Source organism: Phasianus colchicus, chromosome 6 (genome assembly GCF_987193195.1).
Source record: "Phasianus colchicus chromosome 6, bPhaCol1.hap1.1, whole genome shotgun sequence".
NCBI classification, from domain to species: Eukaryota; Metazoa; Chordata; class Aves; order Galliformes; family Phasianidae; genus Phasianus; species Phasianus colchicus.
This window is the reverse complement of record NC_143441.1, coordinates 31934505-31947073: the sequence shown is the minus strand read 5'-3', so window position 1 is coordinate 31947073 and position 12569 is coordinate 31934505. Positions and strand designations below refer to the sequence as shown.

The 12569-nt window shown below is 40.4% G+C and overlaps 2 protein-coding genes across 9 annotated transcripts in view; one reads left to right on the top strand and one right to left on the bottom strand.

The window, feature by feature from the left end:
• The window catches only part of CFAP69 (cilia and flagella associated protein 69), a 32832-nt gene extending 21002 nt beyond the window's left edge, over positions 1-11830 (top strand). Inside the window, exons 20-24 of one of the 5 annotated variants that reach the window (XR_016467800.1) lie at positions 779-973; positions 1930-2016; positions 2934-3038; positions 8341-8483; positions 8721-11830. Coding sequence is in view for 4 of the 5 variants with exons in the window: in XM_031614540.2 (XP_031470400.2) it covers positions 779-973; positions 1930-2016; positions 2934-3038; positions 3719-3853 (522 nt within the window). In the remaining variant the exon portion in view is untranslated. Of the gene's footprint in view, positions 1-778; positions 974-1929; positions 2017-2933; positions 3039-3718; positions 5884-8340 lie in introns of those variants that run through there. The other 4 variants (XM_090142828.1, XM_031614540.2, XM_031614539.2 and 1 more) reach the window with 4 other exon arrangements.
• Positions 5892-12181, bottom strand: FAM237B (family with sequence similarity 237 member B). 4 transcript variants are annotated; one of them, XM_090142835.1, is made up of 4 exons: positions 11953-12161; positions 8649-8732; positions 6824-7093; positions 5892-6305 (listed from the first exon to the last, which is right to left on the bottom strand). In XM_090142835.1, the coding sequence occupies exon 4, from the start codon at positions 6288-6290 to the stop codon at positions 5892-5894; it is 399 nt and encodes a 132-aa protein (XP_089998961.1). In that variant the 5' UTR covers positions 6291-6305; positions 6824-7093; positions 8649-8732; positions 11953-12161. The 4 variants fall into 4 exon arrangements, 2 of the variants coding, with proteins under 2 accessions (XP_089998961.1, XP_089998962.1); XM_090142836.1 differs by lacking the exon at positions 8649-8732 and having other exon boundaries at positions 11953-11990; XR_016467802.1 differs by lacking the exons at positions 5892-6305; positions 6824-7093 and adding an exon at positions 7464-7521 and having other exon boundaries at positions 11953-12181.
• Between the last annotated feature and the right edge of the window lie 388 nt (positions 12182-12569).

Here is a 12569-nt window from a genome sequence, read left to right as displayed (position 1 = left end):
AGATGCATAGAATGGGCTGGGTTGAAAAGGACCACAATGATCATCTAGTTTCAACCCCACTGCTGTGTGCAGGGTCGCCAACCACCAGACCGGGCTGCCCAGAGCCACATCCAGCCTGGCTTTGAATGCCTCCAAGGATGGGGCATCCACAGCCTCTTTGGGCAACCTGTTCCAGTGTGTCATCACCCTGTGTGTGGAAAAACTTCCTCCTAAGATCTAACCTAAACCTCCCCTGTCTCAGTTTAAGACCATTCCCTCTTGTCCTACCACTATCCACCCTCATAAACAGCTGTTCCCTGTCCTGTTTATATGCTCCCTTTATAACAAGTTTTGTAGGGCTTTTGTCCTGCTTAAAAGATGCTTTAGTTAATGCCAATTTTCAGTTTAGGAACAAAGTCTGTGAGAGCTGAGATGTTCAGAAACTAGTGATACTTGACGTTTAGTTGATAATTCCAATTTCCATTTATGTCTCATGTTACAGTTCACTCTGATAACATGCAGAACTTGAGATTTTACAGAAAAAAAAGCCTTCAAGAATCAACTCTTTGCTCTTGTAATTTGGTACCTCGTATTTCTATTTCTTCTGTACTTATCAGCATTCATGGTGCTCAGTCTGTGAAATGAATTTGTGGGTGGGAAGGGCTTAGGGGCAGATTAACCTGAATGAATTTGGTATAGCATTACTGAAGTTTAACCTTGCATAACAATTCTGAGAAGGTAAGCAACAATAAAGAAAAAAGAGATAAATATCAGTGTGTTGTGTGTATTCCATCTACAGGTTGGAGAAGTTTGGAGTGAAGTGTGTGCAGAACTAAAAGAAGAATTCAGACCTATTGGTTCAGATGAGGAAATACTGAAAGTTATTTCAGAAGTGTCAGAAAATATTGGAAAAATGGTCACTGCTTACCAGACTGAAGTGCTTGAAAATCATCATCACCAAGAAATCCAAGAGGAGAAAAAAACATACACAAAGGTAAGGCAAGGAGTATTTATACAAGTGAAATCCATAGAATTTTTCTGTCAACTTGTATAATGATTTTTGTATTATAAAATATTCAGAATCCCAAATACATTGCTTTAAGATACTTCAATATTTCAGCATAAAATTTAAATTAAATGCAATTAACCCCAGTTCTCTCTGTTTGTATAATTTTTTTCACTGTTTAAAGAGTAACATGAAAACATAAAGCAGTGTTATCAGTGATGTATCAGCAATGGTATAATGAGAAATGCTAATTATGTTACTGCAAGAGTTGCACCTGTCTGTAGCAGATAACAATTTAAAGTACCTATTGTTTCTTAAAATGAAATGTAAGCCTCTGTTTTAAACTCCTCTGGCTGAATGCTCACAAAGCTTCATTGCTTCATGAAGTGGGGCTTTGTTCTTCCTAGCATCCTGAAAGCAAGCGGCTATAAACGTTGTCCCGCTTTGGTTATGAGACAAGCATTAGGCACTGTCGCTCTTCTACTGTCCCATCCTCTTCTCCCTTCTGAGAAGTAAGACCAGTTGGACCAGATGTCTCAAATCTCATGCTAATGTTTTGGAGGGAATGTCATGCATGCACTTCTGTCACCAGAAATGATGCCATCTCTGTTATTCATCATTTGAGAGTAAGCATATACAAAAACAGTCATGAAAGATCTGAGGCTCTTCCAACATCTGTGTTAGAAAACAAAGGGAAAAATTATCTTGCAGCACAAAAGGTAAGCTTTGTGGGGTTTTTTTTGTTTTTAAGGGAATGCATACCTGAAGTTTTTAAAGAACAAATGTATCACTATAGCATTGTCATTCAAATTCAAGTGAGCGGGATGAGCTAAGGTGACATAAAGGGACATAGATGTACTGTCTTAACAGCAAAAGCAAAGAATTCAGGAAAGCTTATGGAAAGAGGTTTGTGTTGTATTTTGTTAATCTCCTTTATATTACAGATTCGTGCTGTCCATAAGCAGAAAGAAATGGTAAATAAATCTTGGGAAAATTTCTTAACTCGGACATCAAACTATGAAGCATTGAAGGTAAAAAAAAAAAAAAAAAATCTGAGTGGTGGAACAAAATGTGCATTCACAGCGTAGTTATAATAATTGGGAAGTTCCTAACACTTTTCTTAATGAATGATGAGGTTATTCAAGTAGAAGACGCAGTAAATGTTATGTTCACACAAACATAGAGGAATGAACTATAAGCTGTATTGGCAGAGCAATACAATCTTTGGAACTTCCACTGTTCTGATTATAGACACAGACTGATGATCAAATGGTTTATGGTAATAGGCGTGTATATATATATTCATATATACATGTATCTATGTATATATATCTATATACAGGACAGTAATGTAACATTCTCAACTTGAATAATGGATAAGTACGCATTCTTCTCACTTACATGCATAATACCAAACTGGATGAAACAATCCACATGCTGTGAGGTAGGGTTGCCATTCAGAAAGGTCTTGACGGTCTTGAAGGACGGACGGACTCAAACTTAACGAAAATCAAGAAACTAAAATGTGATATCTTACATTTGGGATGTATAAAAGGTTTTGTGGCTCAGTATAGCCTTGGGTCTGATTAGTTGTGTAAATATGTAGTATATGGGAATCCTGGGAGATGAGACCCTAAAAAAAGGCAACAGTGTGCTCTTGTGGTGATAAAGGCTAATAGCATATCAAGCTGCAGTCGGAAAATTAAAGCCAACAAGTTTCAGGAAATGATTATTTGCTTCTGATCACTGTGAAGCCTTATCCCTTTATTCTGTTTTCAGGTTCTCAGTACAAGAGGGTCACAAACTAGAGGGAGAATACTTGAAATGAAAGGCCAATCGATTTTACCTCATTTGTTTTGTCATTTTGTTTGTGTATTTTCTTACAGGTACAAATAATACAATTCATTCTAATTAAAACAATTTTACCTTTTTTTTTTTCTATCTTTAGAAAGCAAAAAGGCTTCAGGAAAAATCAATAGAGGCTTCCAAATCTAAATCAAAGACTCAAAATGGAGCAGTCCATTCTACTGATATTAAAGGCTTGGGCACAACAGTAAGTAATGCAGGATGTAGGGTGGAAAAATTATTTAGTTACATACATATATAAAGATCAGCAATATTTTTCAGAAAGCAGCTGGAAGATGTAGATATAAATATGAATGTTCTGCAAATTGCTAGTAGAGAGAAACACATTGTTAGGTTTTATTTTGGGCTTCAAGATAAAACAATTCATTTCTTTGGAGGGAGAGAATTTAACAAGAATAGATCGTCGTGATTCTGTAGTCAATATTGCAATAATTGTAGATAAAAGCAAGGAAGCAGGTAACCATTTTGCAGATGTGTTTTAGGAAAATGAATCTATCACCAACACCAGATGAAATTCCTTGTCTGAATTCCTTAGAAGTATTGCAAATGTCAAATATTGCTGGCAATTTATTTTTGTGGAAAAATCTTATTTTCTTCTCTTTGCCAAACATCTTCAGTAGTGAGAGATGAAAATGAAGCTAAGATGGTTGGTGCAAACCAGTTAAAGTCAAGTAACCAGCCAAGTGTGCCATGCACAATCAAGTGGCATTGTCTGTTTCCTACTGAAACTTGGCTAGAAGATAGAGGTGTCACCAAAGGCTTTCTCTTCATGAATAACATTTTCAAAAGACCAGTTCTTGGTTTAAGTCTCATCTTCTTTTAAATACTAACATGGATGTCAAGCAATGCATTTATTTTGCTTTTCAGGTTGGATCTGGTCGCTTAGTAACAGTTGAAAGTACACCTTTTCAATTAGTCAAAGGACCACCAGCCGATAAAGACCTGCCTCTTAAAAAGATACCTTTTTGTGAAGAAGCCTTAAAAAAGAACAGAAAGAGTTAAAAACGTTGGACTCAGTCAAGAAAGATTAGATACTTGTAGGATAAATGCATTCTGAGCTGTGCTTTTAATGTTAACTGTGTGTGTAGTTTAGGTACAGATAAAACATTTCATATAGTTTTGATAAACGGCATAGAACATCTTGAGAGTAAAGTTATTTTTTATATTTTTAACTAATGTAAACATGGGGATGACATACTAATAAAACATCCTATATAACATAGTATAAAGGCATGCAAGGCATGCTCAGTCTAAAGATTTTGTCTGCTAGTGTCAGGTTGCCTTGACCCACTATCAGCAGTTCTACTGTTTGGGTTTCCATCTTCTGTTGAGACACACAGTACACTGCAGTTTAAGTGCCTCTTTCTTTGAGCAGGGTGATGAACCTTCACTTTAAATATACCCAGTGTTTCATTTTCCTGGATGATGTATCCACACTGGATAAAGTACCCACATGGTGTTTGTTCAAGTCCATTTTGTTTCCTGAATTATTGCCTTTAGCATTGGCACTTCAGCTAAAGGCTCACTATCAAGCCTATCTGTGCCAGTGGTTTCTCTAGGTCTGTTAGGGAGACTAGCTGAAATGTTCTGTATTTTATAGGTTTCTCACAATTCTTTAACTGGTCATTCAACTCTATTTATTTCATGGGTTTATTACCCATGTTCCCTCCAATGAGACATCTATCTGTTTCACTGTAGCCATGCTGTACTCTCTAGCTGGTTAAGCTCCATTAATTAGTTTTGCCAGGCAGGATGGTTTCTTATGTTGTGAACTGTACTCAAGCCACTTCACTCATGAGTCTTCTCATGTGATGTTTCCTGCCATGACAGTGATGGATTGTATCCCCTTCCTTACCTGTATGAATGCATAAGTAAAGAACAGTCTTGTGCAAAGTATCCTTCATAATGCGCTGAAGTTCTGCAAATAACATGTTAATAGGCAAGGAAATGACTATTATAAAGACCTTGCTGCATAGAAAATATTTTAATTAATCCATAGCTTAGACTACACAGTGATAAAATACATAGCTTAGGCTGCATGGGACATTACAATGAACATAAACCTTCCCTTCAGCTTGACATCACTCTTTGCAATTCTTACAATTAAAGTTGATTGTACATATAACAGAGTTTATAAAATATGCATGTGGACATTTTCTCCATTTCTTAATGTATAAAAATATACTGGGTTTCCATCAAAATTAACATTAAAAAAAAAAGTTGAACCACACCAACTGATTTGTCTAAACATCTACAGTAAATACTGTACTTTTGTCCTCCTTCATTTTGACACCACTTTGCTGAGGTATCTTCGTGTCCTCCCCTTTTGACCTAAAATAAGTTGGTGAAAGCAGACCTTGTAAGATTATGAGATAAGCAATTATTTTCCAAGCATTATGGCTTGGAGTGCTAGGATTAAATTATCTCCCTTTCAGTTTGGAAACCTGAAGTATTTGACTGGTTAATTAGGAAAGAAAAAATATGTCTGTTGCAGAGGAAGAAGGAAGCTAATAGATCTAGGGCTGGATAATAAGATCTAAGGCAGTCACCTGTATGATCTCAATTTGGATTTATCCCAAACCAGGATGACTGGAATCTATTGCTTTGGTGACTCAGTGACCATGAGCTCACATTACATGTCAATGGTTTCAATGAGAAGAGCAGGGTTCAAATCGCCGGAGCTTTGTCCTTCCCTTCTCACAGAGGGATGATTCCCTGAAGTTGAGACTGAAGTCTGAAGACTAGAAAACTTTTAGTATTGTAACATCCTTCATATGCACACAGTGATAAATAGAGCATGCAGCATCTATTTACACACTGTCCCACATATATACCTGTCATTATTTACACCTCATATAGAAATTCAGTGCTCTAACAACTTTTGACTTGTATATTGTGAAAGTAGCTACTGCTAAAGGGTGCAAATACATTTGACATGCAGAGACAAAAAACTGGGAATTAATATATTGCACTGTTGGAACAGCCAAGGATGAGGATGAGACAGTGGTTTGGTTTAATAGTGGTACATAACAGACCAACATCATATCCTATAGTTACCTTCTAAAGTTCTATGTGAGTATATGGAAGAATATCTGGGAGATACTAGATGTCTTCTGCCCATTCCATGGGATCTTGAGAGCACGCAGTCTACATACATATCCCAAAAGTTCTGGGCCAAATCATTGAAAAGTTCATTGTGCTTGGGCTTGGGGGATTCCTTTAGGAATAACATGAAGTCCCAGAGAGCAATGACCGGATCCACTACCTTGAGTTTCTTCATTTCCACCAGCCCCTGGGATGACGCCTCCCAGCACTGGTGGTCAATCTGATCCAGGCTTGCAGGAGCTTCTTTCAGATAGTCTAGATCAGCATAAACCAGATTCAGTATCAGTACACAGCCCAGCTGAAGATACCACCTTCTCTTCCATACGAATTCCATACTCCAAGATGATACCTGAAAAAAAGTGTACAAAGTCACAGTGATTCTGCCATTGTGTATTTCATTCTCACCTGACTTTGAAGTTGCAACAGGGGAGGTTCTGGTTGGATACTGGGAAACATTTATCCTCCAAAAGAGCAGAGAAGCACTGAAACAGGCTGCCCAGGGAGGTACTGGAGTCACCATGTAGGTGTGGCACCAAAGGATGTGGTCAGTGGGCAAGGAGGGGATGGGCTCATGGTTGGACTGAGTTATCTTAGTGGTCTGTACCAACTTTAATGATTCTATGATTCTATATCCCTAGGGATTATTTATGCTTTTGGTTCTGCATAGTACTCAGTTCTTACAGAGAAATATTCTGTTTCTAACCACGAAAGAGATCCCAGTCAGGTGCCCACCCACCTAATTCCCTTCTAAAACCTCACTTGCTCACTACACTTCAGCAGGCAGTATGACTATCCTACCACTGAGTACAAAACAGAAGAGTTTCACACAGGCAGTAACTAAAAAGCTGTAGTGGCAGTCATACTCACAACGTTCCTGTGGTGAGTTGAAGAACACCAGTGCTGAAACAATGGTAATCAGCCACCTGGAGAGAAGGCAAAACAATTCCCGACCGGGCAGCGGATGCCTGGCTGCTGTTGGGCGGCGGGGCTGAGCGCTGCGCGGGCAGAGCGGCGTCGGCGGCAGCAGTCGAGCAGCAGGCAGCGCACAGCGGGGCTGCGACCGACGCAGCTCTCCTCGCAGTCCCCTGCGCTCGGCGGTGTCACCTCGGGGAGGGCACGCGTGTGGGCAGGGCAGGGCTGCGGGGGCACAAGGCACAACCGGGAGCGGATCTTTCCCCTGATCGGTAATATGAACGCCCTCCTCATTTACAAACCCGCCGTTCCCACCTGCAGTCCCGCCTGCCCGCCAGGACAGACACATCAAAACAACAAAGCAACAAAGTGGTTCGCGGTACAATATGCACCCAATACTCCGGTTGACGTTTCGCAGAAGCTCCCTACTTTGAGGCTGATGTTACCCCATTATTACTTTTTTAGATCCCTAGGCTTCCAGAGGAGTTTTCAAAGCCATTTTATTGCACTCAGCCCCTCCAGACTCTGAACGCACACCAGCCCTGCACACTGCAGCTTGCATCCCTCAGTCCCCAGCCAGGACCTCTGAGCAGGCGTTGAAAAAACCGAAGAGAAGCCAGATTGGTTACACTATTTAAAATAACTTCTCCATCCTGCTGGCAAAACGAGGTTAAAAACACTGCTTTAGTTGACAGGAGCATCAGGGAGCCAAGGGCATTACAGTTTATAAAAGCCTTTGAGATCTTGTGATCTCAGTGCTCTCTTAGAGCAAGGCCAATCTCTGGGACAAACTCCTTTCTCTGGGCCCTGGCATTACTCACTGGATAGCTCAGGCATTGCCACTCAGCCCGCTGGGTTTTCGAGCCCAGTTCTGTATGTCTAACCCAGCACCTATTTCAGCAATTCTGCAAAGAGGAAGGTTATCACAGCTGTTTGGCCTTAACAAGCAGATGATTTGATTTTTATACAGATTTTTCTGACAAACTTTTCAGCACATATATTGCAATAGCTGCTTGTCTTTCTGTCCTAAATGCCTTCTGCTGGGGAAAAGCCACAAAAATCAACTATGAGAAGCAGCAATGCCATTGATTGTGGCTCAGCACTGCTCTGGGGTTCCTGTGCCTACTGAGGATGCTGCTTCAGCACTGAAGTCTGCCAACATTGGTGCCTCAGAGCAGCTCGGAAACATAGACAAGAAAAACAGTTCAGAGCCTGAGAACTGCATACAGAATTTCCAGCCCTTTTTGTGCTGTATAACATAGAAGGAACGTCTTCCCCCTCCCGCTAAGGGCTTGCAGGGGCTCTCAACGTGAGAAGTCTGCTGGGCTCGACACCAGTGGTAACATGGGCTTGTGATGTGCTCTGGGGTGAGTTCCTGTAGTTAATTCACTTTATGTTTGGGTCTAGATGTCCACTTATCCACAGCCCTGCAGCTTTTACTAGTGATGAGATTTCCTTGTCTGTTTACATAGGACACCAGAATCCATCCTGTATGATGTGAGGATCTGTGGATGAGAAGTGTTTCAGCATCCTATGGTGAGAGGAATGGCAAACAAAGCTACTCTGCAGAACCACATTTGGAAGCCAAAGGCAAATATGTGCATGGAAAGCTCAGGTAGAAAACCAACTTCTTTCTCACATGCAATCAGTTTATCACAACATGTGTACAAAGTGTTTGCCCCAAGTAGCATTCAGGCCACTGAAGACCAAATGCTCTGTGTCACCTGTCTGGTGCTGCCATACAGAACTTGTATTTTTATAAAGCTGTTTTGGTGCTTACAGCTAATGTCGAGGATCTGAGGCACTGGCAGGATGTAGGCAGCCTCACAGCTTTGCTCCTTCTCTTCAACAGCTCTCTTTCAGCCTGTGAATGAGGAGAGATCCCTGCTGAGATGTTGCCTGATGGAGCGCAGTGCTGTACACCAGGAGAGGGCTCATGGAGCTGAACTGCACTCAAATTCCTTTCTTGAATTCAAGTGTTACCCAACAGCTCAAGAACACAATTCAAACATCATTTTTCTATGCAGTACACTACCATCTATGAAAAATAATATAAACAGAATTGTGATGCCTGAAGTACTCAGGCATGTAAAACTGGTAATGGTCTCAGTCCCAGAAGGTCCTTTTGTTATGGGAAGGCATGGCTGATGGGAACATTGACTAATATGCAGTAAAATTGGGTCTATCTCACTTTCATAACATGCTTTGGTGGAACAGAACATGACAGGAACAGCCTGTTCTTGTAACTGAAAATGTACCGACTTCTGCCATGAAAACAATGTATACAGGACTAAAGGCAGATACAAATCTGCTCTGAAATGGTAGCACTCAGAATAACCATCAATCTGCAGGAAGCTTTCCCAGCTTAGCAATATAAACAGTTTTTATGCCTCATTCCAAAGTGATGCCTATACTACAGCCAAGAAAAGAAAACATCCAGGAAACTGGAATACAGCTATCTTACATCTGAACTCCCTGTATCTTGGAAAGAAGCTAAAGCTGTGTTATTTTCTTCATGTTCTAGAGCAGCATTAATAACCAAGGAGCCTGAAACACTTAAGCAAGTTGTGCAAGGAACCTACCTTTAAGAAAGCTCAAGTTGGCTTTTGGTTTTACAGTGTTTAACTTAACAAAAGCTTTTCCTCCTTTTCTTTCCTGTAGATCCCCTTTAGATACTGACAAGCCACTCTCCCAGGAGCCTTCTCTTCTCTAGGCCATACAGCCCCAGCTCTCTCAGCCTATCCTCATAGGAGAGGCATTCCATTCCTGGGATCATTTCTGTGGCCCTCCTCTGGACATGCTCAAACAGGTCCACATCTCTCCTGTATGGAGGACTCCACATCTGCACACAGTACTCCAGGTGAGGGCTCACAGTGCAGAGCAGAAAGACAGGATCACCTCCCTGATCTGCTAGCTGCACTTCTTTTGGCTTGTCTGGGTCTCTCTGAATGGCATTCTGTCCCTCAGATGTGTCAGCTAGACCACACAGCTTGATGTCATCTGCAAACTTGCTAAGGGTGCACTCAATCCCAATGTCAATGTCATTGATGAAAATGTTAAAGAGCACAGGGCCCAGTACTGAACCCTGAGGGGCACCATTTGGACACTGAGCTCCTGAGCACCACTCTCTGGATACAACCTCACAACCAGTTCCTCACTGAACAGTCCACCCACTAAATCCATATATTTCCATTTTGGAGAGAAGGATGTTGTGGAGGACTGTGCCAAAGACCTTGATGGAGTTCAGATAGATGACATCAGTTGCTCTTCTCTTGTTCACTGATGCAGTAATGTCATCAATGATTCACAATGAATTAATTTAGCTCTATTATAATGATGCAGTAGTGCTAAATTCGAAGAGTATTTAGCTCAAAAGAGGAAGAACATAGCATGAGAAACCAGAGTAATTAGATGTACCCATACTGGTATCCAAGGAGAGCATGGAAATTATGATTTTATTCTGAAATAACTTTGCTGATAACCTTCTTGCCACCTGCAACTCCTCCATGACTTTCTCACATACCATTCTACTGCTAATCTTCCTACCCCTTCTTCTCTTCCCTTTTTTCCTTTCCCTTTTCCATTCTTTCTCTATATAATGCTGACATCATATGCTTTATGGTAGCACAATCTAGCTTTTACATAAGTGAGGTCACCTGAACCTTGCCTATTGATCAGATTAGATAGACAAGTCATTCCCATTTTAACAACCTTAAATCTGGACAAAATGTTCTGCTCTTTTTACTATTTATTTGCATAGTAACATGCAACAAAAAGGCACTTCTGAACCACAGAGCCTAGCTTCCTGCCACTGCAGAAAGCTGTGCTGTGCAATTGCCTCTCAATTTATCGAGTACCACATCAAAAGTGGGTATATTTTTGTTCCCACTAATTCCAAGGAAACACTGTTTCAGAATTTGATTGCTGTGATGATTTGAAACATTTTTCTAATCTTCTGACTAAATTTATTAATGGCTAGTTCATATCTGTTTATTCATGTATCAACACTGCCCTGCAAATTAAGTGGTTTTCATCCTTCATTTTTATTTTCCTGATATATTTATCGAGGACACTCCAATCTCCTCTGTTTTTGTTTTGTTGAAATAAACAAGCTGAGCCAAATCTGTTTGTACAAAATGCTCCCAGTTTTTCTGGTGACCCACCTACTCTCGCTCTCTCTACTTCAATTCCACTTGAGCTCAACTACAGAACAACTACAAACTTCCACAGTACCCCAAATGAGCTTTCACCTAAGGGCTTTAAGGCCCTTCAGCAATGAACTGATACCTCTTTACTTTAAATGGAAATATATGTCCTGAGATGTTCTCTGGACTTACAGTGATTCCCAAGCATAAATCATCACCAGATTTCAGTAGTGTGCTCTTATTAATCTTACCAGGACTATCAGAAAAATTATTAAATATCCAAAAACCAGCCCTTTATGACTGACATTTTCCTTTTCAATGGAATCTATGGCTATCTCATTTCACAGTTCCTCTCCTGACCCTGTATTTTCATTTCTTCCCAGGTGATATTATATCAGATGTTACGATGAAGTATTTTTTAATGAAACCACATTTGACTGGTAAATCTCTACTTCCCAAAAGTTTTGCAAGATCTCTGGTTGGGCAGATCATCTGTCTTATATTCATACATTAGCTATCACAGCCCAGGTTCAGCTCACCTGACTTCATGAAATTAGCACATAGAGCAATGGGGATCTACAGGGAGCAATTCATGACATGACCTGTCCTCTGCCAATGGCTCCCTCCACCCAGCACAGAGGCAGTCTGTACTCTCTGGGCTCATTGGGATACCTCAGATAAAAGTTAAAGTTGGAGGGCAGGCTGATGTTCTCTAGAGATATTGTAACATCCTTAGAAGATGCATTGAAAAAAACCTACTAGTTTTTATGTATCACCTCTTTCAGCATTTCAGATACCATGCCTAACAAAGCATGTGTATAATCAATGAAAATTATATAAAGGAATATTATATAATTTAATAAAATTAAGAAGTTATAAAAATGAAATAAGCAAGAGAGTTAGGCACAGTGAGACAAAGAGAACAAATAGGAGGCTTACCTGTGTTGTGGGACTTGCTCAGGAAACTCCAGTGGATCTTCCAAAGAGAGAAAGATCTTTCCCCACTGATAGTCAGCTCTTAAATGGGTCTAGGAGAGGTGGAGCCAGGCTCCACCCCTTCCTGCAGCACAGGTGAATTGCTTTCACCTGTGCTCCCAGGGCTGACTCATTGCTCGCCTCAGGTGACTAATCAGAGGTTCAGGCCGTGACTCAGCAGTTCCCATACAGCATGGCAGGGGGTTTTGCACTTGCTGCTGCTGTAGTAATTTCTGCTCTGCCACTCACGTGCTCAGGACAAGCATGCTCTGATTTTGGGGGATTTAACAGAGGCTCAACAGGAGGTGGTCACATCCTTTTCTGCTCTCTTATTTATACCACCAAAAAATTCTCCTACTTTTAAAATTCCATGACAGTATGACATAAGTTCATCTACTTAGTATAAATTTGAAGTAATTTTAAGCTGAAAAAGAATAGATAATTGATTGGTAAAAATAACAAGAAATAGCAGAAGCAGGTCAATAATAATCAACTGAGTCAAAAGCTTTTGTATTTGTACATACTGTACATGTAAGTGGAAAGAAAGGGAACATAAAAATTACTCAGGCCTTCTAAAATAC

Excerpts from the sequence above, each read along its gene's own strand:
- FAM237B (XM_090142835.1), bottom strand. The coding sequence starts at position 6,290 with ATGGAATTCGTATGGAAGAGAAGGTGGTATCTTCAGCTGGGCTGTGTA.